Raw genomic sequence first — 25,655 nt, forward strand, 5'->3', positions numbered from 1 at the left:
TCCTAATCAGCAGTGGGGAGGGCACCAGGCAGGAAACTGCAAATCCTTGAAGGATTATAACATGTGCTTTTAATTAGTCATGAGATAAGCAACTAGGAACTGCAATTGCTATGATGCAAACACTATAGGCTGGATTCAAGCCAAAATACAGTATGTTTGTTTGTCTAAACCAACAGTTATACGTTCAATAAACTGTTGGGCAAATTTAGTTTATTGTGGGAATTTCATATTTGATTGAAAACCATCCAGTGTGAAAATTGCTACATACTACAAATAATGTTTCTTTTTATTTAAAACCAACTCTTGGTGACTGCATGGGCAGGATCATGTAATTTCTGTGAGAAAAATTAAAGAGATAATTTGCTCTTTCAGGCGTTTATACTTTTTTAACTTCCAAATATAGCTTAATAGCCATGGAATTATAGATTGTTCAAAGAAGATAAGTATATATTTAACTTTGTTAAAGTCTACAATTCTATTGAATATCAGCCTGTTTTATTATCCATGTACTAGGAATGCCACATGATAAATTGGGAGTTGGCATTACATCAGGGGTAATGCATTAGTGTTCATTTTTTATGCGGAGTTTGAACGAGTTTTTGTATGGCTAGTTTGCCAAGCATACAGTACACGCCTGTGTTCAAAAAACAATTAACATACTTCATTCACTACTATTAAAATCTGCAACCTGCCTTAAAAACTATTTAAAACTCAAAATGGCTCACAAAATTTTTTCAAGTGTTATATTGAAAGTCCTGCTTAGGTGGGGCGGTTGTTCTATTAACAAAGCAAACCAAGCGTAGTAAAAATCAAGGAGAACATAAAGTTTTCCTTAACAAGGGAGCCTTTCTATATATCTGCAACTGATTTTGAATTTGTGATTCTCGTCGCTAACAATCATAATGAAGAACAGAAAAAGGTGGAGGAGATACTGATTATGCATTTTCTGATGTAATCCTTCAAGGTCTCTCTGATCGACCCAACCATATCTCTCTTTACCACTCGGAATTCGAACTGACTTCAGAAGCGCTTACCCAGATAAGTGTTCCCAATTAATAGTGAAGTCGGTCAAGATAACGTTTCTTGTTAGCTCGGTAAAATTCCAAACCAAGCCAATTTGGAGCAGACAGCACTACAGGTTAGAACTAGTAGAACTCTCATTTTTCCTTTCCCCCGACCCCTCCCCAAATTGTGCGGTCCCAGGTGACGGAGGCCTCTCCCCTTCCTGCCCGCATGCGTCCCCTTAGTTCTGACCCCAGGAGTCCCGCCGGCGGGGCTTTTCACAAATGACGCTTGCGGATGCTGTGCTAAAACCTGCACTTTCGAAGAACACTGCGCATAATTTGCTTCTCCGGACGCCAGCCTTCGGCCACAAGTCCAGACCTCTGAATTGAAGAGCCTGCCTTTGGCTGCGACAGCTGGTACTCAGACTCTCGACGGTGTCCCTGCTGCCGCTGAAGATGGAACAATTGCCCCGCGAGAGCCACCAGGAGCGCGCTTGTTCCCATATGGTGACCACAACCAGGAGCTCCTTTGCGGCTACTTTCACGTCCAGATCCAACACGCTCGCCTACGACAAAGAATTTCTGAAGACGATTCCTGGAGTCCTTATGGTGGTTGAGATAGTAAGTCTAGCACTCCCAAGGGGCGGTCGTAAGCAATGGAAATTGTTGGGTAGAAACAAGTTTCACAAACTTGGCTTCTGGAATATAAACAAAACGCCAAAAAAAAAAAAAGCCTGTATTCGCACGTTATCTGAAGCACAATTTTGCCTTAGGGGCTTTGCGTACGCAGCCCACGTGCTTAGCTTACTGGTCAGTATGGTTTGCAATTCGGAAACCTGGTTATTTCTTTTAACTTTGTTAACACAGCTACTAGGATTTGAGATGTCCATTTTATTCCCAGCACTCTTCCCTCAAAGCAGACCACAAATACCTTCCGCAGCAAATATAGCCAGCAAGAAAGAGCATTTGGCTAAAAGTCAGGAGGAATCTTTAAATTTAGGCAGCCTTCTCCCTCTTCTAAAACCATTCAAATTATGTCCTTTTGCTATTTTCATTTCTTTCCACATATCCTTTTTAAGTTTTACTACAGGTGAGGCCGTAAAATTCAGAAGGGTGTTTTAAATATCTAAGCAACATAAGTCAACATAATATGATACGTTTTCTGAAAACAGCCATATTTAAAAACTACGAAGGATATCATTTATTCACTTGTGTGATTTGGTCTAACAGTTAAGGTACAAGGACTGGGAGCACCTTAATTGCTAGGAAACCAGCTGGGTGACTTTGGAGCAACTTTGGCAATTAGCCCTAAGATGAAGACAATAGTCCACCCCTTCAAAATGTTGCCAAGAATATTGCAGGAAGTTGTTCATGTAGTCACCAAGACTGATTTGGAGGCAACCCCTCCCCCCAAACATATTCAATTCACATTGTGAATACCCTGAATATGTGCACAACTTTCAGGTTGTTTCAGATATTGAGGACTATTGATGAAACCATTTTATATTGCCAATCCTTGTGCAAATTATATAATCAAGCAACATGTATGATACAATGTTATAAGATACAATATTTTCCCTCAGAAAAATACGGTAGATCTATTTGTCAATTACATCAAAGACAACAAAGAATATAGCAAATTAAGGATTAATAAACTTATTCCCTGAAATTTTATAATAAATAGGTTTCCTATATATTTCTCCCCTGTCCTGCGGAAAAGAAAGATAAAATTATTGCTTTATGGGCCATTACTGAAAAGCTAGAAGAGTTTTCCAGTCTTTCCGTAAGATAAGATCTGTAGGCAGCTACTGTTAAATTGGCTCCTTTTCTGAAGTGTTACATCTCATTTCTTACTCTGCAGTTTAGTTCCATTCTATATATGTAGTTGACACTCTTAGTAGTTGGTTTTCTTCATTTGTTGAGAACTATTCAAATTCAAGACAGTTGAAAGATTGTACAAAGAATATATCAGCTGGCTGGAGCATGTATAAACAGTGCTGGAATGAAAAAATTGGAAAGTTCCTTGCCTTTCACTTCAGCATTTTTATTCAAGGGGGAATATAGGATGCTCAACTGATTGCTATGGATATTGGATTAATAAGGACTGTTTCTGAAACTGAGCATCAGGTGGATCCTGTTGTTCTTAGAGAAGAATGACACTATGCATGCAGGACAGGTTTTATTCCCATAAATACTTTAGTACACCTGGCCATATTTTATTCTGTTAACCTACTGACAGTGAAGAGGTAAAATGATGTTAAGGAGTACAGGCTTCAGCCTAGAAAACCACTCCGATAATGTGTGATGTAGGAGAACAGCTGGGAAGAGAAGGGAATGTGTAGATGTTTAGAGTAATTTATTATGAGAATTACTGTAGAAAGCTTGTACCTTAGCAAAGATGTATGTTATCTACTTACTGGTTTCGTATATATTAAAAATAATGATGGGCCTCCTTAGTCAGAGCTACACATTTTTTAAGGACTTGGGTCCTCACTGTCTGAGAACATGATGCCAAATGAGGCAGCTGCATCAACATGTAGATGGAGCCTGGATTTCATGGCATTTTGTGCTGGGCTGAGGGTTTTTTTTTATCCAGCCCCCCAGCTGTGAAAGTCAATTTAAGACTATAACGTTCACTGAGTTAAAATGAGAGGAAAGAATACCATTTTTTTTTGTCAGCAGTACTACTGAAATATAGTACATTCAGAGGTTAAAGGAAGACAAATGGGAAGTGCAAGGGGAGAAAGGGAATTATAAGATGAAACATGGGACTCACGTTATCCACCCCTGATTTAAATATGTTTTCCCAAAGGGCTTAGTATTTGCAACAGACAACTTAATGAGTAATGTAATTTAAAATAGTTATAATATTCAAGATCAGCAGATAAACATTGCACAGCAGTGTGCTATATTTGTGTTTATAATTAACATATATGTTTGACTTATTCTTTATTTAATTTTTTTATTTTAAAAATGCATTTACTAATATAAAAATGTTGTACAATATATATTGGCAGCAGTATAAAATTAGCAGTAGTAAAAATGATCTGTTAAGGCTCTCAAAATGGAATCTTACGCTTACCCGTGTTTTTGTCTGAAATTTAAATATTATTGTACACTTTCTTATTACTTTTCTGTATTACCTAACAGAAGATACCTTCTTCTCTAGATGGCTTCAAAACAGAATTCATGAATTTCATAAATATATATAATAATTATTCTTCCTGTCCTGTTCTGCACAAAGGCAGATAAACTCCACAGAGCATCAATACAAAGTGTTTTTATTGGTTCATCAGGCATCCTTATCAACTCACATTTATGATGAGGTTCTTCTTAATATCCAATCTTTTGCATATCTGTCTTTATGGGTAAAAAGATGGTTATCTCTTATCCTTTTCATCCCATATCATAGAGGCAGGGGTTAGAGCTGCTACCACGAGGCTGTGTGTTCAGGCAAGAGTGAAGAAACCTCCCCCGACCCACCAAGGGTCAATTCAGTGACCAATCAGGGTTACAGATGTGGCCACATGACATGTACTACATTTCCCAGGATAACTTAACTACATTTACCATAACACATTCCCTTAAGGGGACAGCTCTCAATTCCTAACTAACTATCCCAAATCCCATTAACTATAACTGTCTGGACAGCACAATAATAAATACAACATTCAACAATAGGAATTCAACAATAGGAATTCAACAATAGGAAGAAAAACTAGCAGTAAATGATACTAGAATGTATGGAGCAAAAATATATAAATTGTTAAAAAGAAGGCTGAAGCAAAGATAGTGAAAGTCATTCATACAGAGCCCTGAGAAATTGAGGTCAAGTTTTGTCAGTATAAATCGAGTGGGGGGAACTATGGCCCTTTTATCCCTTGTGGACTTCAATGTTGGCTCAGGAATTCTGGGTGTTGAAGTGCACAAGTCAAAGGGGCCATAATTCCCCACCTCTGGTATAAAAGGAAGTCAATGCACTTTCTCTGAAACCACTTCTACATTCATTCTCACTATCTGAATTTCTGATGGCCAAATGAAGTGAAATCTCCACAAGTGAGCTGACCGATGGGGAAAAATCATATGGAAGCAAGTGATATTTTAAAATAATCTCGAATCCAAGAGTTTTCCCCCTCCCTACATTCAGATGCTTTCCATTAAGAAATATACATAGGATAAAATTGAATTGGTGGACTTATATGCAAATACAAACAAGATACAAAAAAGATAGTGAGGAATTTGGAATAGACAATGGATTACAAAAACTAGATAAAATCTTGATTGGCCTAGATGAGAAATTATAATTAAAGTTAGATAAACATTTATTAGAATTTGAAAGAGCGGAAGAAATTGTGAAAGGAACAATGATTGCATGGGGTAGGAATATTGGACATACTATTGATCTGGAAGAATGGGAAAAGATTTAGAATATGAATTATAAAATAACAAAATCGGTAGCATACAAGAAAAATCAACATAAAATATTCTATCATTGGCATATGGCACCCTCAAAATTGGCTAAGATCTATCCAAATGTAAAACCAAATTGTTGGAAGTGTGGATAACAACAAGATACCTTATTTCATTCTTGGTGGACATGCTCCAAAGCGAAAAAATATTGGAAAGTGATTCAAATGTGGCTAGAAGAGTTAACTAAAAACAAAATTGATTTTGTCCTGGAATTATTCCTTTTAGAAATAAAAAAAAACTATAACAGAAAGATAAAATATCTTATATTACATGTATTAACGGCAGCAAGAATTTCCTATGCCCAGTACTGGAAGAAAAACACCATATCACCTGAAGGCTTAATAATCAAACAAATTTTAGAGTGCGTGGAAATGGACAAATTAACTATGGAACTAAAAGGGAAAGCAGACAGGAAATACAATGCAATATGGGAAACATGGTATATTTGGATTGACAATAGATATAAGAATAGGAAATGTAAATAATGTATATAATAGATATGAGGGTATGAAAGTATTGTGTACTGTAAGTTTAGATAGGATACATAAACGTATATATAATATCACAGCACTGTTTAATAAGTATTGGTATTATGTATAAATGGAAAAAAACTCAAAGCATTTTTTAAAAAAATTATACACAGAATGAATTCAGACATTAAACTTTTTCACATAGTCAGGTGGGATTCAAATTTTTTAACAACCTATTCTGTGGGTGTGGCTTGGTAATCATGTGACTGGGTGGGCATGGCCAACTTGACATCACTCACATCAAGAGGTGCCTGGCCTGGCCTCCTCCTGCCTCAGAGGCCTCAACGAGATACAATTTCCCTGTCTATTTATTTACTATTACTGAACATCCAATGTACACTATTTAATCCTATGCATATATGCCATATGTGTACAGACATATTACATAGTATAGAGAGTGTATAGGCACACAGAAAGATACATTATCTACTATGTTTACTGTATGTGTACACACACACACACACACACACAGAGAGAGAGAGAGAGAGAGAGAGAGAGAGAGAGAGCGCTGTTCTAAAACTATATACGTTCAACCTCACTTACTGCATTTGGAAAAACACCCAGTGTCCACTTTCTGCCACATAACTTCTGTACATTAGAACATTACACACAACTTCAGATTTACTTCCCCAGACTGCACATGACCATTAGACCCAGGAGATGTCATGGATTGAGTAAAATGTGGCAAAACTCACTTAACAATGCTCTTGCTTACCAACCAAAATTTTGGGCTCAATTGTGATCATAAGTGAAGGACTATCTCTGCCTTCCTCTGCATGGTAGCCTTGTAAACTCCTTCCCTTTTCTGGCACTTTCCCTCTCTGTTAGAAGCACCAAAATAATCCAGATGATATAAGGTTTCCTGCTGGAGCAGGGAGTTGGATTAGATGGCTTCCAAGGTCCCTTCAAACCCTGCTATTCTATGATTCTGTAAGGATCTCCTCCTGGAGCAGGGGTTTGGGCTAGAAGATGACCTTCGAGATCTCTTCCAGCCCTAGATTGCTGTGCTGTTTCAAAGAGTCTTCTCTAGGGTTTGTGGTCCTTCCTTCCTCTCCCTTTTCTCTGTCTCCCCCTTCCTCCATATATCTATACATCCATTCGTTCATCCAACTATATCTCATTCACTTTTTCCTCCCTCCCTCTCTTTCCCTTCCATCCCTCCATTTCTTTGTCTATCCCTTCTCTCTCTCTCTCTCCCTACACACACACACATCTTCCCTTCCTCCTTCAAGAATCAGCCTTCAAGAATCTTCCTTCTGCTTGTCTTTTCAGCTGCCTTAGTAATGGGGGGAGGGAGGATAAATTGGGCTTGGGGGCGGGAAGAGTGCTGGAGGCTTGAGTTGGTAAAATATAAAACTTGGGAAAACTTTCTTGTTTATGCTTACTGCGCAGCTGCAACATCTTACCTATCCAGGCCAAGGTCAACAGCCAGATGTCTGAATCACCACCTGAAGGTGCCCCACATGACATTATACATATCTCAGATTGGATAGCCAGTTTGAATTATTGTGGGTGGGAATGTTGCCATAACTTCGTATATATGATTTTCACGCCTAATGCATCAGATCTTGAATTCTTTTGATGCTACCACTTGATTTCCAGTAAAAATCCTTTTCTCCTTGTTCTCATAACAATGGAGTCTAATGGTTTCTTTCTTGGATTTTGAATGGAACTTCACCTGACATTATTTAAGATCTCAGTTTACCAGCCCACCTGGAGATTTAAATTTTTATTTTCTGAGGAAGTCTGAAAAACAATGTCTGACTCAGCCAGTGACCAAGAAGATTTGGGAACTGCTGGAAGGACAACCTCTCTGCTTTTGGATGCTGCAGGAGAGGCCGAGCTGCTAGCAGGGTTGCAAATAGAAGATAAGCCGGTAGTCCTAATAGTCCTTAGGAATCTGATGGAAAGAACCAGAGGAAAAACCCCCAGGGGTGACGACTACCAGACGCCATCAGGGAGAGGAGTCTTGGCAGGAGGAACAAAGAAGGAACCTTCGGCTAGCACAAGTTTTACATCTCTTAAATGAGGCTATGGAAGGAAGCAAACCTGATGAAAGGTATGAATTGCTGATTCGTGAAGAATCTGGGAGAGAGAAGGGGGAGGCAGGAGCACTAGGAACCCAGCCAGCCATAAATTAATCTGAGCCAGTTCAAATGGCGGCTGCCGCCCAAGGCCTCCTCGAGGGGGGAGAAATTGCACGGAGGCATCAAATTCCAAAGATTCCTCCGTTGGAAGTAAAATACTTCCAAAGAGTTAGGATTCTTCCTAGCCCAAGTTTGGAACCATATGGAAGAATATGGGGACGATCTTTCATCAGAAGCAGCTAAAGTGAGATGTGTCACCAGGGCTTTAGAAGGAACTGCTGCAAAGTGGATGGTGACATTGCATAATTATAATGCCCCTCAATTGATGAACTATGACCTGTTCATGGCAGCATTATGCACCCAATTTGAAGATCCACTGGCTGAACATAAGGCTAGGATTAGAATGAAAACAATAAACCAGGGGTGGAGATCTGTGGCTGAATACACCCAGGAATTTAGAAAGCTGGCGTGCCATATTCGAGGGTGGTCCCAAGGAGCCCTGATAGAAGCTTTCAAGGGTGGGCTGAATGAAGATGTTTATCAAAGCTGTATCTCCAGAAGAGAACCTAGGGATCTGCAACTCTGGTACATGTTAGCAGTCGAGGTGGAAATCGATTTGACCAGAAACAGACTCAGGGGTGGTCTTGGTTGGAACAAGCCCTCTCCCACTAACGTTTGAGAAGCCCCAATACCTCAGCAGGGAGGATTGGCTGTGAAACCCAAAACCACAGCATGCTTCCGATGTGGGAAGAAAGATGCTAAGTTGGAGCCAAAGGGGGTGCCGGCAGGAGGAATAAAATTGGAAAAAACCCAGCCAAGCCATGCAAGTGGAGGAGGTTGTAGAGTTCACCCTCTGAAAGGAAAGGAGCTGGGAACTCACATCTTCTGGTAGGAGTGAATCCGACTCCAACGATGATCCTTTGGTAAGTCCAAAAGGGGGCCCCATGACCATCCCAGTTAAATTAAGGGTACCTGCTTCTGGAACCCAAGGGAAAATGTTGGCCTTGCTAGACTCTGGCTGCACTAGATATGTAATCAGCTCAGAAGTCATGGAGAAGTTGGGGCTAAAGCTAAGAACTTTAAAAACTCCCATAGCTTTTTGCCAACTAGATGGATCAATAGCTGGGGTGGCCCTGCACATTTCATAATGGAACCAGTGGAAATGATGATGGGGAAGGCATCAAGCAACTTTATGTTTTACTGTTGCCCCTGGGATAGAGCGCTCCTTCCTACTAGGCTTGCCCTGGGTCCAGAAGTGGAATCCCCAAGTGGACTGGAGGAAGGGGTTACTGGACATACACACTGACCAACCACCAGAAGGGAGGGAGCTGTCTCAAACAAAATCCCAGAATCCCATGGAGTTGGTGTCCATGGGCAGTGAAAGCATTGTGGAGAAGGAAAAAAAATCCCTGAAGAGTATTGGGACTTAAAGGAGGGTTTTAGTGAAAAGGCGTTGGATGAGCTCCCCCCTCATCACCCAACAGATTGCAGTATTGAGATTCTGCCAGGGGTGAAGTTCCCTAAGCCTAAATTGTATTCAATGACACCATGGGATCTAGAAGAACTGTGGCTGTTTATCAATAAGAACATTGAACGAGATTTCATCCAACCTGCTAGGTTTCAAGTGGAGGCCCCAGTGTTGTTCTGAGAAAAGAAAGATGGCTGTCTTCAATTATGTGTTGATTACCAAAATCTGAATTGCATTTGCATAGAAAATGTGTACCCATTCCCCTTAATGAAGGACATGTTGGCTCACCTAGCCAAAGGGAAATTTTTCACTAAATTTGATTTGAGAGAAGTATACTACCAAGTTCAAATTAAGGAGGAAGATGAATGGAAAACTGCCCTCAATTGCCCTTTGGATGTTTCCAATTCAATGTTCTCCCATTTGGCCTGCAGGGGGCTTCTGCCATATTCATGTAGCTGATAAGTGAGATTCTGCATGAGCATTTATACAAGGGGGTGCTGTTTTATCTTGATGATATCCTTATCTATACAAAGACTTTTGAGGAGCATGTGAAACTGGTATCAGTTTTGAAAAAACTTCGAGCAGCTGAACTGTATGCAAAATTGTCCCAAGTGCAAATTTCACCAAGAAAAGATTGACTATTTGGGTTACCGCATATCACATGAAGACATAGAGATGGACCTGGAAAAGTTCCGGGCCATTTTGGAATGGGCTCCTCCTCGCACCAGAAAACAATTGCAGAGTTTTCTGGGATTTGCTAATTTTTACCGTCAGTTTATCCCAGTGTTTGCAAAGGTTGTGTTACCTATTACAAACCTCCTAAAGACTAAGGGAGAGTTGAAACCAAAACCCAGTGACAGTTGGAATGGTCCATGGAATGCCAGGCGGCTTTTGAAAAGCTAAAATGACTCTTTGCAGCTGAACCAGTGCTAAGGCATCCAGAGATGGACGCCCCTCCAAGCCAATGTGAGTGATGTAGCGGGATGGTGCTACTTCAAGCAAATGAGACTGGAACTTTGAAACCTTGTGCTTACACCTCCCGTAAACTAACTGAGACAGAGAGAAGATGGGCCATTTGGGAAAAAGAAACATTTGCTGTCTGATGGGCCTTATTAGCTTGGAGGCATTTTCTTGAAGGAGCAAAACACCCCTTTGAGGTGTGGACAGTTCATAAAAACTTAAGAGGCTCTAGAAATGCCTGAAATTGTCACCTAAGCAAGTCCGTTGGGCACAATACTTTAAGCCATTTAATTTTTTATTGAAGTACCTCCCGGGGAGAAGGAATTTTATGGTGGATGCTTTATCTAGATTATCCCAATATAATAGTGTCTGCCCAGAAATGATCCATCCTACTGTTCCTACAAGGGAACTGGCTGCCCCGACGGTTACCAGAGCCCAGAAAAAGGGAGATGTCAATCTTTCAAGTGACTTGATTGTACAATTAAAAGAAGCTTTAAAACTGGATGATTGGTTCTTGACCCACTCAAATGATTATACTATTAGAGATGGTTTTGCAGGGGTGAGGGCCAAGTTATATGTACCAACTAGCCTAAGGGGACCCATCTTAAAGCAAGCCTATGATTCAAAAGCTGCTGGACATTTTGGGTTCATGAAAACTTTATATTTGGTCAAGCAGCAATTCTCTTCCATGCTGCAGTGAGAGCCCAGGATGGGTAGACTCCTTCTTATGACGTCATTAAGCTGAGTCTGTACTTGTATATAAAAAGCCAGACCCTGGGAGAATCCCCAGCTTTGACTCAGCTTCTTTAAGTCACAAGCTGTGTCTCTGAAAGTGTTAGTGTTTTATTCAGTGGATTTTCTACAGAAGCTACCCTTGCTTCAATCAGCTCCCGGGGATCTGGGCAGCTGCAACTTCAGGAGAGCGGGGCTCCATTCTCCTGCAATGTTGGGATAAACATTTTCCCAAGTGCTGCTAGGCAAGCAGGGAAATGTCTGAGACCTTCTCCATAGCCGCAGTTTGTCTGATCGTAAAACTGATTGGCAAACTGATAACAGAGCCAGCCAGCTGATCACGTGGGAGGCAACTCTTCCTTTTCTGGCTGATCTGATCACTCGGGGCTTGCAATAGCCTAAGGAGTGAAATTAACTTCTCGGAGCCATCAATGAGCAGCGGCCATCTTTGAGTGCAGTCTCTTCAGACATGAGGTGAGCGAACATTTTAAGTGGCCTGGCAGCCATTTTCAGGGCTCCAAAGACCCAATTCTACCCTCTGCCATCCTTAAGCACTTTTGAGAGCCATTCTCTCAACGCTTGAGCCTTGCTTATTTAAAATGGATCAGGTCAGTGCTCATGCAGAGTCCCCCCCCCAGTGGAACAGACCCTCCAACCCACTAAAAGGAAAAGATGCAGACAACGTACTGCTCAGAGGGAAGTGGCTGCAAAAATCAGAGCTAAGGCTCTAGCCCCTAAGAAGACAACTCAGGCTGAGTTGAAGGCAGAGAAATGCAGGCATGCGGCTCTAGAGAGACAATTTAACAAGACTATTCAACAAATGAGAGGGCAACTGCAACAGGTTTTCCAGCCAGCCGAACATCAGGGTTTCCAGAGAAGCCCCCCCAGGGGAGGGGAAGTTGTTCATGGAGCCTTTGGACCCCCCCCATCTGGTCCCCTGAGGCATTTGAGGAACAACCTCAGGATTTCAGCAGGTCTGGGCCATATTTCCAGTAAACTTCTGGGCCCTATGCCCCTCTCTTCCCTCCAGAGTTCAGGCCTCCCAGATCAGGCCGGAAGCCACCTTCACGCCCACTGCAGCTGGCCTTTGGCCCTCCACTACCTTTGATAACAGGCCCAGGGAGATCCAAGATGTTGTTTCCTTAGCCATTAGGCAGGGATTGGCTGAAGGTTTTCAACAGATTCTTCGGCCCCTGGAAAGGGTTCAGGCCCTTCTCCCTTCTCAGTCTATGGCTTCCTTATCTCCACAATGAGATTTCCACAGACCCCAAGACCTCAGGGTCCATTCTTTACAGGCAGAATGGGAGGAGTATGAAGGGGAAGAGGGTGCCTCCCCATCTGAACACAGTTGCTCCTCTCGTTCAGAGCGCGAAGAGGGCGTAATCTGTGATCGCAATCTTTCAGAGGAAGAAGACTCTCATCGAGATCAGCCCTCCTCTGCATTAGTCTTTAAACCAGCCCTCTTTAAACCCCTACTTAGCATGGCCCTGATCACTGCCTAGCTGTAACTTAAGGAAGCAGCACCTGAACCACAAGGGGAACCCTCCGGGCAAGGAGACTCGCTCTTCTCCAAGCCAGTAGTACACACGGAGGTTTTGCCTTCTCCTCTTTTGTTTCTTGACATGGTCAAGGAGCAGTGCTCTTCCCCTTCGGCAGGTCCTCGTCCATCATCTTTGGACAAGTCGTTCTACAATGTTAGCACATCCGTAGCCAACGCCCTTGCAGTGCCCTCAGTAGACACTCTGGTTGTGGCATCATTCTCCTCTTCTGGCACTCCCACAGCCAGAGGATGTCCTTAAACCAGAGGACAACATTCCGAACAGACCCTCAAGCGCAACCACCAAGCGGCTGCGTGGGCTGTTCGGGCTTCAACTGCTGCATTGTTTTTCACGAGGGCATCTCTACGATGGCTGCACCAACTGCAGGATCGATTGCTTGCCTCTGACCTCAGGTCTCATCAGGACCTTAACAAAATTATAGCAGCAGTGGAATTCACTGTGGATGCCACCCTCAATTTTGCCAAATTTGCATCAAGGGCCATGTCATCTTCGGTGGCGGCAAGAAGGCTTCTGGGGCTCTGAAATTGGCAGGCGGAGTCACGCTGCAAATGGAAGCTGGCCTCTACCCCCTTCTCAGGAAACAAGCTTTTCGGCGAGGCTCTAGAGCCATATCATCAAGACCAGAGATAAACGTAAAATTATTTCCTCCTCAGGGAAAAAAGCTATCGCCCAGCTCCTTATCGGCCACCTGCCTTTCGGGCAGAGTCCCCCTCCCGCTTTCCTCGGCCACAGAGGGCGTATTCTTAGCACCAAGACCAACGTCAAGAACCACCTGGCAGACAACAACCATCTGCTGGTAAACAGCCCTTTCGGGGGGAGGGGGTCGTGCCTTCCGTCTAAGTAATACCTCGTTCTCCCCACCCATCAGAGAACATTTAGTCTACTTTGCCTACAAATGGGAGGAGTCAACAACGGATGCCTGGGTGCTGAACACTGTTAGGTCAGGTTTACAATTTGAATTTCTATCGTCACCCCCAGAAATTTTTTTGACTTGTCCTGTTTCACGGGACACTTCAAAGGGAGCCCTTATGAATTCGGCCATTCAACACCTACTCGACATAAGGGCTATTCAACCATTTCCCACCTTACAATGGGGACGTGGATTTTACTCTTGTCTTTTTGTTGATCCCAAAGCCTCGGGGGGGGGGGGTTGGCGAGCCATCCTTGATCTAAAATTTCTCAATCAATTTGTCAAATACAGGCAATTTAAAATGCAGACACTGCATTCTATCTTAGAGAGCATTCAGGAGGGTGACCTCCTCTCTTCCATTGATCTCACGGAGGCTTAGCTCCACATCCCCATCTGGCCTCATCATCATCAGTTTCTCTGTTTCTGTTACCAGAATGCCCACTTCCAGTATCGAGCCCTTCCCTTCAGCCTCTCATAGGCTACAAGGGTCTTCACAAAGATTCTAGCAGCATTGGTGGCTTCACTCCATTCGGTTCCAGTGAGAATCCAATGTTATGTGGATGACATGTTGATACTGTCCTCTTCCATCCACTCGGCCCATCGGGACTTACAAATTACCCTGTCTTGCCTCCAAAGCCACGGGTTTTCCATCAACACCAAGAGCCATCTCTCACCCATGACCAAACTGCTACACTGGGGAGCAGTCATCGACATGACTTTGTGCCAAGTTTTCCTGTCTCCAGATCGTGGAAAAGGCCTTGCAGAGATCATCAGCCAGATCCAAACTACTGGGGAAGATGGTCTCCTGTATTGGTATCATCCCATGGGCATGGCTTCACTCCCAATCGCTCCAATGGTTCCTGCTCCCCTTTCAACAAGCAGGAACCAGCCACTTGTCAATCAAGATCCTGCTCTCTCAAGAGGTCCAGCAGTCCCTCAACTGGTGGCTCTCCCTGTCCCTCTGGAAGGGGCTCCAATTCAAGGAACCAGACAGGCTAGTAATCACCACAGATGCCAGTCTTCTGAGTTGGGGTGCCCATATGGAGGGTCAGATAGCCCAAGGGGTTTGGTCCAGATCAGACAGCACCCATCCCATAAATTGGTTAGAGCTCAGAGCTATCTCTCTGGTTCTCAAGCATTTCAGAGCCTCGGTGACTGGCTCCCATGTTCTCGTGTTGATGGACAATATGGCCGCAAAGGCACACGTCAAGACGGGGGAATGAGATCCAAGGCACTTATGAGGGAGGCAGAATGTTTGGGGTTATGGGCAGAGAAACACCTGCTGTGGATCACATTTCCGGAGTCGACAATTCCCAAGCCGACTGGCTGAGCAGGAGTTTAGTCGACCAGGCAGAATGGTTAATTCCTCTGTCCCTATTCAGGGATCTTTCCCTCAGATTTGGAACTCCGGAGGTGGATCTCTTCTCCACTCCTCAAAATGCCCAAGTCAACAGATTCTTCACCAGGTTTCCTTGCCAGGGAGCGGAGTGGAGCAATGCCCTTCGTTGCAAATGGCCCGCGGGTCTCTTCTATGCCTTTCCCCCTCTTTCCATCATTCCGGCAGTCATACGGAAGCTGTTGGTGGAACGAGCAGAGCTAATTCTCCTGGCATATATTGGCCAAGAAGGCCCTGGTTTGCGGACCTGGTCAACCTGTCTGTGGCTTCCCTTTGGAAGATCCCGGCCCATCTCATCTCCCTGCACCAAGGGGCCCTGATCCATCCAGAGCCCCAGTGGCTCAAGCTGACCGTGTGGCGCTTGAGCGGTAGCAGCTAAGGGAAGCTAATCTCCCAGAGGGGGTTATCCTCACCATCCAGGCGTCTCGCAAACCTTCTACGAGGCACCTCTATGATGCCACCTGGAGGGTTTTCTCCCAATGGTGCCTCAACGAGGGTCTCTCTCCTTCCTCAGCCCAGTTGGCAGAGGTTCTTAGATTCCTTCAGGATGGCTTGGAGAAAGGTTTAGCCCCCAATACCTTACGTCGCCAGGTAGAGGCTCTCTTCTCCATTCTTTCATGGGGTTCGCTTCCTTCCTTGTCCCATCACCTTGGTCAGGAGATTTTTGAAAGGGGCTTCCAACCTACACCCTCCTATGGTGCACAGGTATCCTTCATGGGACCTTCACTTGGCTCTTAATGCCCTTACGAAGCCCCCCTTTGAACCCCTTAGAACAGTGTCTCTCTAATTCCTAACTCTAAAGGTAGTTTTCCTTGTTTCTATCACTTCGGCCAGAAGGATGTCAGAACTGGCCGCCCTTTCTATCAGGCAGGATCTTTACATCTTTCACAATGATAGGGTTGTTCTCTGTCTGGACCCCTCCTTTATCCCAAAGGTTAACACTTGGTTCCACCAGTCCCAAGACATTGTGTTACCTGACTTCTGTCCCCTTCCACACCATGACTTAGAGCACAAGTGGCATACTCTAGATGTCAGAAGGGCTCTTAGAATTTACATCAAGCGCACTTCCCCTTTTAGAAAGACAGAAGCCATGTTTGTCTCCTTTTCACCTTCTCACTTGGGGAGCAAGGCTTCTTCCCCTACTATTAGCAGGTGGGTCAGGATGTGCATCGCACAAGCCTACAAAGCGGTGGTTCTTCCGGTACCCCGTGGTCTAATGGTGCACTCTACCAGAAGTGCGGCCACTTCAGCCGCTTGGGCCACCCAGACATCCTTGGAAGAGATTTGCAGAGCGGCCACGTGGACATCTCCATCTCCCTTCATCAGACACTACCGTCTGGATTCCTTTGCCTTCGCGACGTTGGCCTTCGGCAGATGGGTTCTTCAGCGAGTGGTTCCACCGTCGGAGTGATTGGCCAAATGAGGACCTACCCATGGACATGCAAGCTTTGGTATGTCCCATCCTGGGCTCTCGCTGCAGCATGGAGGAGAATGGGCGTTGGTAAATTTACCTGTGAACGCCCTTTCTATCTATGTTGCGAGAGAGCCCAGCCCCTCCTTTGGTTCGTCCGGAGATGGTAAGGCATGTTAATGTATTGGATTGTTTGCTTTCAGAGACACTTCCTCAGTCTGTCAAGTATCTTCGCCAAAGCTGGGGATTCTCCCGGGGGGGCTGGCTTTTTATATACAAGTACAGACTCAGCTTAATGACATCATAAGAAGGAGTCTACCCATCCTGGGCTCTCTCGCAACATAAATAGAAAGGGCGTTCACAGATAAATTTACCAATGCCCATTCTGGTGTCCTACTTTAAAAAATGACATAGAAGCTTATATAGCTTGTTTTCCTATTTGTGCTTTGGCCAAACGGCCACCTGAAAAACCTGCTGGCTAACTACAACTTGTAGCTAGACTGACAGAAGGAGATTTCCATGGATTTTATAGTGGAATTGCCTGAAAGTGGGGGAGATAAAGTCATTTGGGTGGTTACTAACTTGTTTTCCAAGCAGGTTCATTTAATACCTTGTGTAAAAATCCTGTCTGCAAAAACTTTGGCTAAACTGTTTATTTTACATCTGTATAGGTTACATTGTGTACCTGAGTGGGTAATTTCTAATAGGGGGGTCCAATTTACATCAAACTTCTGGAAGGAATTATTGAAGCTATTGGGCTCCACCCAGGGCCTAAGCTCTGCCACCACCCACAAACCAATGGGGCTTGTGAGAGAACTGCTATTGGAACACTACCTTATAAGATGATTGGTCTGACCTATTGCCTTTTGCAGAGATGGCGTATTATAACTCGGTTCACAGTAGCACTGGCTTTATCCCATTTAAGGTAGCTTCAGGGCAGGATTTTGTGCCCATACCTGAACTTTCATAAAAGAAACCCAATGTTCCACCATTGACCAGGTGGATAATCCAAGTCCACCTTACCTGGCCATAAAGTAAATAAAATAAATAAAACCCATAAAGCCTTAGATGATGCTCATCAAGCTCATAAAAAGAAAGCTGATAAAAAGAGAGCTCCACAAAAACCATACCAAGTGGGGGACAAAGTCTTTTTGTTTACTAAGTATTTGCAAACCACGCAGAAATCTAAAAAATTGAGACCTAAATATGTGGGACCTTTCCCAATTGTACGAGTGGTGAATCCTGTAGCAGTACAATTGCAATTGCCAAAGACCCTTAGATGGATTCACCCTGTCTTTCATGTCAGTTTATTAAAACCTGAGTATACTTCCAAGCTGTGACCTGATCAGGCCCTCTCCTGTTCCTCTTTAGATCAAAAGTGAGCAACAGTTTGAGATTAAAGAAATTCTGGATTCAAGGAAACAAAGAGGTGATTCCAATATCTAGTTGTTTGGAAGCATTTCCCTCCTTCTCAGTCAGAATGGGTGAATGAGATGTTAGAGCCCCTAGGCTTATATAAGCATTTCGTTTGAAATATCCTGACAAACCTTAAATTTTGTTAAAAATATTTGATGTTATCTCTGGAATGTTTATTTTCCTATTGTCTTATTCTTTTTCTTTTACAGGGCTAAATGCCTCTTTTGTAGGAGGGCTGAATGTCAGCCTTCAAGAATTTTTCTTCTGCTTGTCTTTTTGGCTGCCATAGTAACGGGAGGAGGGAGAATAAATTGGGTTTATGGAGGGGAAGAGTGCTGTAGGCTTGAGTAGGTGAAATATAAAACTTGGGAAAACTTTGTTTATGCTTACTTGCTTACTACACAGCTGCAGCATCTTATCTATCCAGGCCAAGGTCAATGGCTAGATGTCTGAATCACCACCAATGGCTAGATGTCTGAAGATGCCCCACATGACATTATACACATCTCAGATTGGATGGCCAGTTTGAACTATTGTGGGTGGGAACATTGCCATAAACGACCTCTGTGATCATATTAAGAGCAATTGCGTTCTCTTCGCTGATGATGTAAAGCTGTTCAATACCACAGACAATACTGCTACCCTACAAAAAGATCTTGACTATGTATCAGAATGGTCAAACAAATGGCAACTTCAAATCTCAACAAATAAATGCTCTGTCTTACATATTGGCAAAAAAAAATCAGAAAATAAAATACAAGCTGAATAGTCAAGATCTTGTTGATGACCCAAGCTCTGTAAAGGACCTTGGAATACTCACCTCTAATGATCTAAGTGCTAGAGCCCACTGCAACTACATAGCCAAAAAGGCATTAAGAGTTGTTAACCTAATCCTACGTAGCTTTTTCTCTGGTAATATCACACTACTAACCAGAGCATACAAATCATTTGCTAGACCAATACTCGAATACAGTTCATCAGTCTGGAACCCTCATTACGTATCTGATATTAGCACAATTGAGAAAGTCCAGAAATATTTCACAAGAAGAGTTCTCCACTCCTCTACTCGTTGTAGAATACCTTATGCCACCAGACTTGAAATTCTAGAACTAGAAAACCTTGAATTACGCCGTCTTCGGTCTGACTTAAGCATGGTATATAAAATCATACATTGCAATGTCCTACCTGTCAATGAATACTTCAGCTTCAACCATAACAACACAAGAGCACACAATAGATACAAACTCAAAGTAAACCGCACCAAACTTGATTGCAGGAAACACGACTTCAGCAATAGAGTGGTCAATGTCTGGAATACTCTACCCGACTCTGTAGTCTCTTCCCCAAACCCCAAAAACTTTAACCTTAGACTGTCTACTATTGACCTCACCCCTTTCCTAAGAGGTCTGTAGGGGCGTGCATAAGCGCACCAACGTGCCTACCGTCCCTGTCCTATTGTTTCTCTTATTCTTTTATTTTTCTTATATGTACCCATTTCATGTATTCACAACTATGTATACACTTATACTTATTATCTTGTAAACAATTGGCAAATCAAATAAATAAATAAATAAATAAATAAAACTTAGTATATGTGATTTTCGAGCCTAATGCCTCAGATCTTGAATTATTTTGATGCTACCACTTGATTTCCAGTAACAATGGAGACTAATGGTTTCTCTATATAACAATGGAGACTAATGGTTTCTTTCTTGGATTTTGAATGGAGCTTCACCTGACAGATTGGTGCGCACTTGGATCAGTGCCTCTTCTGCACAAGCAAGCCTCTCTCCGGAGCAACCATGGGGAGGAGGTGGACTTGGAGGGAGTTGGAAGGGGTGGGGGGGGGTGACTTGTTTACACTGCCAAGCATTGGAATTCCCTGTGGCAGAGAGAAAAGTGACGAGGGTCCTTCCTGGCAGCCGCAGCTGATGCATCGGCCGAGACGTGGAGATCACCACTCGCTTACTCACCCCAATTGTCCTGGAGCGAGACACCTGGGTTCTCACCCTACCACCAGAGCAAGTTGTTTGGAGATGGCATTTGGGGTGAGTTTGCTCATTACTCCTCCACCCCCTTCCCCATTTCTTGGGTCTTTCTTTTGTTTCACACTCCTGCCTGCCCAGGAGGCTTCCGTGGTTGGAAAGAAAAGAAAAAGACAAACAGGAGGAGAGAGAAAGAAAGAAAAAGAGAGTGAGAGTGAGTAATCAGAAGCTTTTTAACATTTGTGCCCAGCCTGAGAGGAGGATATAGAGACCCCCTTACCTGTCTTCTCATCCCCAAGTTTTCTTTTCTCCCATTCATTCTCTTTCTCTCCACCCCAACCTCCTGAGAGTGAGGCAGTGCTGGTTTGAATGGAAGTTTTCTTGACCCTGGAAGGGACAGCAGGTTTGCATGGGTTTGGGCTCGGCTCCAACTTGTTTGGGAGAAGCATCGCTCTGAACTCTGCGCTGCTTTGGCGATGGTTGCGTCGCCCCGTCAGACCAAGCATGTGGGTGGGGTATCCGCTGAATCTCGGAGAGGTGTATTTAACTGGAGGTGCCTCCGGCTCATTGAGAATGTCCCCTTTATTCCCACTTGTGAAGCCTCTGCCCGCTGTCCCCCTGCTCCCATCTCTATTCCTTTTCAGCCTTGTCAAGAGAAGGGGGTTAGCCCCCACCCCTCCAACCTCAGCTAACCAGCTTCGAGGCTGGAAATCCTTTACTTTTGCCTTCTCCCATCCCTGGGGAAGGAGGAGGAGAAGGAAGAGGTGAGGAGAACCACCCTGAAGCAGCAGATACTCTTCCCCTCCAAGGGCTGGACTTGGTCCCACTGGAAATGCAGTAGTGGCAGGGCAGCAATTCAGCTGATGTGGCAGACTGTTTGAGCCGGCAATGGCAGGCCATTCGGAGCAGCAATGCAGTGGCAGTGGTAGGCTGTTTGGGGTGGCAATGCAGTGGTGGTGGTAGGACATTCGGGGTGGCAATGCGGTGGTGATGGTAGGCCATTCAGATTGGCAATGCAGCCAATGGGGCAGGCTGTTTGAGCTGGCAATGGCAGGCCATTTGGGGTGGGAATGCAGCCAATGCAGCAGGCTGTTTGAGTCAGTATTGGCAGGCCTTTCGGGGCAGCCACGTGGTAGTGGTAAGCCTTGCTGTATGTCCCTCCCACAGCCCCTTTGGCCGAGCATGGCAGGGCCCACCCATCCCTGCCATCGGCCTTAACCTTCTCAGATCAAGTGAAGAGTGGCCACATAGGAGGCAGTGGGTGAGTGAGTGAAGGAAGGCTCACCAGGCAGCACGAAAAGAGGTGAGGGGGAGGAGAGGGCCAGTCAGTAGTGTGATTTGCCAGTTATCCAAACTGCGCAAAATCATAACAAGGGATTCACCCGAACTGGCCCAAACCAGAATCCCACCCCTGCACATAGTTAACTATGTTACATTACACTACACGTTGGTTCACATAAAAATCAACTCCAGTCTTTGGGTTGGATTGTAATTCTGGTGGCTGTGTGGTTGTAGCCAAGGATGGCTTTTGCTTATTTAGTTAATGTGATAGTGGATTATCACTGCATTTTTCCAATATTTTTTTTGAATATAGTCTTAACATACTGCCCTGATGGTATCTGATACTGTCCATCCAAGTACTAATCAGGTTAATCCACTTTATTTTACAGGTCCAGACAAGGGGAATCATAGTATAATAATTTGATAAATCACAACTGGCTGGATTAGCACAGCATATTAAGCCATAAATAATAGTTTATGAATAGTTAGAATTCATAATATACTATATATGTCTGGATATGCATTCTAGGAGACAAAATATAGAGAACCTCCTTTATTTCTCACTTTTTTTTACTAAATGACTCGTGATAGTGAATGTATCTAACACTACAAGTAGTCCTTGACTTACATCCACAATTGAGCTCAACATTTCTGGTATTATATTTGCCCCTTTTTACAATCCTTCTTGCCACAGTTAAGTGAATCACTGCAGTTAAGTGATACATTTGTTAAGTAAACCTGCCTTCGCCATTGATTTTGCTGGTCAAAAGGTTCAAAAGGTGTCTCATGACTCTGGACACAGCAATGGTCATAAATATGAACCAGTTGCCAAGCATTTGAATTTTGATTACATGAGCATGGAGATAAAATGGTTGTAAGTGTGAAAAATGGTCATAAGTCACTTATTTCAGTGCTGTTGTAATTTTGTATCTTTTAGGAATCTTGTTAAGGTTTCACTGTAAATTCCTTTTAATTCTAGGCAGTCTCCTCCATTTTTCCAGATCCTGCCCTTTTATTCTTTCTCTCTCCTTTCCTGTTTTTAAAAGCTTTTAAGTATCCAGAAATCTTTATTATCCCTTTGACATTTTATTTTCAGCTTTAATGCCTATTGTTGTCAAAGTGGATTTTTTTTCAATTTCTTGCTTAAGTCTCTTAGCTGTCAGTATAAGAAAGGGAAGAAGAAAAAAACCAAATCCTTTCCCTTCTCTCTCTCCTTCGCTGCTTGAAATACTTCTTTGGGAACAATGTTATTTTGTATAGTTTAAATTCCAGGGTACCTTACATTGTTGCTTTTTCAGTTTTACCCGGTCAACCAAAACTTTCTCTTCTTATCTTCCTCCTGCACATTCTTTTCCAGTCGAGTTCTTCTTAGAGGTGGCCATTTCTGACCACCGCTGCAACCGCCTTTGGGAAAGGGAATAATGGCCAGCTGGGAAGGAGAGATGCCGCTCTCCTCGACCCTGCTGGCAGTCTCCCCCCTCTTCACCACCTCTACGGGGTGGCTTAGCCCCAAAACCAGCCGGCTTGGGGCGCTCCGGCAGCAAGCACGGATTGAAACCGTGCACGATTGCAGATTTCAGTCCATCGCCGAAGGAACTATTGTAATTTTGAATGTTCTCTAAACGAATTGTTGTAAGTCAAGAACTGCCTATACTTTTTGCTCCTATTTTCCTCACAACAACCTGTAGGTGAGGTAGACTAAGAGTGAGTGACAGGCCTCAAATCACCCAGCTGGCTTTCATGGCTAAGGTGGGACTAGAACTCACAGTCTCTGGCTTTCTCCTGATGCTTGAGCCACTAGATCACTGACTCTTTATTGTTCTGGAAATCTGAAACAAGAAGTTGAGGTGAAATCATATCATAAATACAATCCTATTTGGATTTACTAAAGACATACAGAATCAGGTCATATACTGCATCATAACCTAACCTTATTTGTTCATGTGTTAGCCATCATGTAGTTTGTTAACTGTAGTTTATAGATAACAGATAACCAGAGTTGGAAGGGACCTTGTAGGTCATCTAGTCCAACCCCCCACCCAAGCAGGAGACCCTACTCAATTTCTGACAAATGGCACTCCAATCTCTTCTTGAAAGTCTCAAGTGATGGCGCTTCCACAACTTCCAAGGGCTAGTTAATCCAGTATATCTATCCAATCAATTGGAGTATATTCAGCAAAATAACTAAACCAATCTTGAGTTAATGTTATGTGAACTTAGTCATTTGTTGATTGGGTTGTGTGAAGCAGTTTATAATTTCATCTCATATTAAGAAACTGAGCAATGGTGCCCTTTGGATAGCAAGACTGAAAATGAAACATTTGACTCAGCCTTAGTAGAACAAAGGCAGTTTTAAATTCCAACCTTGTATTTATTTATTTAGAATTAACAACTAAATTCGCATTAATTTTCAGTGAGTCCAAAGTGCTTAGATAATGAAAACTGTTCTTTTATGGGAGTTTAATTTGAGTAGTCACACAATCAAGTTGCAACTGTACTGTTCCTGCTTCAGCTGTCTCTGGTGAAGAGGTTCGAGATACAGCTCTGGTTTAAAGAATAGTCAGTGAGTGAGGTTGTTCTCTCCTTAGCTGCCACACCCTTAGTATAGTGTTCTGCTCATTAGCTGCCACACCCTTAGTATATTGTTCTACCAAAATTCCTGTAAGTGATTGGAAATTGAGAGATTATTGTTGTGCTGCTAATATTATCTTAGCATCTAGTATGCACAATGGAAACATTTTTTATTTTGCTTTTTTTAACCTTGCCTCCATTGTATTTTTATATATATAAAAACTCAAGGCAGCAAACAAACTCTTCCCTCTTATTTTCCTCACTACAACCACCCTGTGAGGTGGGTTCAGCTGAAAGTGACTACTCTAAAGGTAGCCAGCTAGCTTTTATGCCTAAAGCATAAAAAAAATATAGAATTTTTTTTATAAATCTATTAAAGCATAATAGAAATATAGCATGTGTAAAAAGTATGTAGAAAAAATAGGATTAAAACTAAATGACATTCACACAGTATTTGACCAATATTTGACCACATTGAAGTATTTTCTCTTGCCAGCATGAGTCTTCCTCCATACATGTTGAAGAACATTGTATGTACCATAGTATATGAGATGGATTGTTCTTTTCCACATTCACATAAATTATCTTCAATAGGGAAGCCCCATTTTCTTAGATTGTCTTTTGATCTTCCTATTCATGTATATCACTATAAGTGATTTATTTACCTTAGCACTGAGGAGCTTTCACTTCCACAGGGAGGGTGAGAAGCCAGCGTTCCCATCAATGGGGAGGATTGTTGCTTCTAACAGTGAAGAATTCTCATTTTCCTGATCCAAAATTTCAGTCGCACATTGACATTGTACTTAGCTGTATGTAAAATGAAGACAATAGCATGGAATTAAATGCTACTGAACCTGAAGTTCAAATGCTATCTGTAGTGATAGCTTTGTCTGAATGAAGATTTGCAGAACAAAGAACAACATAACTCAATGCTTTAAGGCAGGGATCCCCAACCTTTTCGACGCCGCGGCCCGGTTCCGGCGTCAGCTGGGCGCCGCGGCCCGGTTCCGGCGTCAGCTGGCGCCGCCATTTTTTAACGAAAAATCACTTCCGGTGATGTCACGGAGTGATTTTCGTCAAAAATAATGCGGCGTAGCGCTTTCGATGAGCTTTTCGGGTAGAAATGGCTTTCTACCCGGAAAAGCTCACCGAGCGCTAAGCGCCATCATCTTTTGACGAAAAATTGCTTTTTACCAAAAAAGATGGCGGCGCCAGCAACCAGCGGCCCGGTAAGGCTTGTTCCGCGGCCCGGTGACCGGTCCGCGGACCGGCGGTTGGGGACCCCTGCTTTAAATTCTCTGACTTTAAAAAAATTAAATATCTTTCTTTCACATAAAAGCATCATTTGAGCTCTGTAGGCTTGGAAAAGCTTATTAAGATTTTTTTTTATTCTGTTCCATTATGTATTTGTTTCTCTTGGTATGATTTTTGTTTTATACAGTGTTTCCTGCCATTTGGGAGTGATGTTTGCTTTGTATTCTATATTTATTTTTCCTGTACATTGCCTTTTGAAGAGTAATAATCCTGAATATTCCCCACCCAGAGTGCTTCCAAAGTTTTATATTAATACAAATACTTATTATAGATATTTCGATACTTCTAGTTCACTGGACTTTAAATTAGAGCAAAGTATAAACCCAGTTAATTGCATTTTATTCACTAAATTATTACTAATAAGATACAGCTTAGTGCATGAATCAGCAATTTTTGATGGTAGAGGAACATTTTGGTGAGGGGGAATAACCAGGGCCCCACTGAATAGACCAATTATGATATGTAAGTAGAGCTGAATCTCCTTGGTTTAGTGGAGAATTTTGGTTAAAGTCAGGGCTATTAATTTTTTTAAAAAAATGTCTTTAAATCTTGAGTGTTTAA

The 25,655-nt window shown here is 42.9% G+C and overlaps 1 protein-coding gene and 1 long non-coding RNA gene across 2 annotated transcripts in view; one reads left to right on the forward strand and one right to left on the reverse strand.

Annotated features, from left to right (window-relative positions):
- Nucleotides 1-486: 486 nt before the first annotated feature.
- CMTM8 (CKLF like MARVEL transmembrane domain containing 8) overlaps nt 487-25,655 on the forward strand; it is a 44,754-nt gene continuing 19,585 nt past the window's right edge. Inside the window, exon 1 of the mRNA XM_026686578.2 lies at nt 487-1,625. Within this exon, the coding sequence (XP_026542363.1) occupies nt 1,461-1,625 (165 nt within the window). The 5' untranslated portion in view covers nt 487-1,460. The remainder of the gene's footprint in view (nt 1,626-25,655) is intronic.
- LOC148128860 (uncharacterized) overlaps nt 23,616-25,655 on the reverse strand; it is a 38,112-nt gene continuing 36,072 nt past the window's right edge. Inside the window, exons 4-5 of the long non-coding RNA XR_015745834.1 lie at nt 24,446-24,587; nt 23,616-23,868 (exon numbers count right to left, since the gene is read on the reverse strand). This is a non-coding gene — a long non-coding RNA (uncharacterized LOC148128860). The remainder of the gene's footprint in view (nt 23,869-24,445; nt 24,588-25,655) is intronic.

Source organism: Notechis scutatus, chromosome Z (genome assembly GCF_049901735.1).
Source record: "Notechis scutatus isolate UNSWTSFEM ecotype Mainland chromosome Z, rNotScu1.2, whole genome shotgun sequence".
NCBI lineage: Eukaryota > Metazoa > Chordata > Lepidosauria > Squamata > Elapidae > Notechis > Notechis scutatus.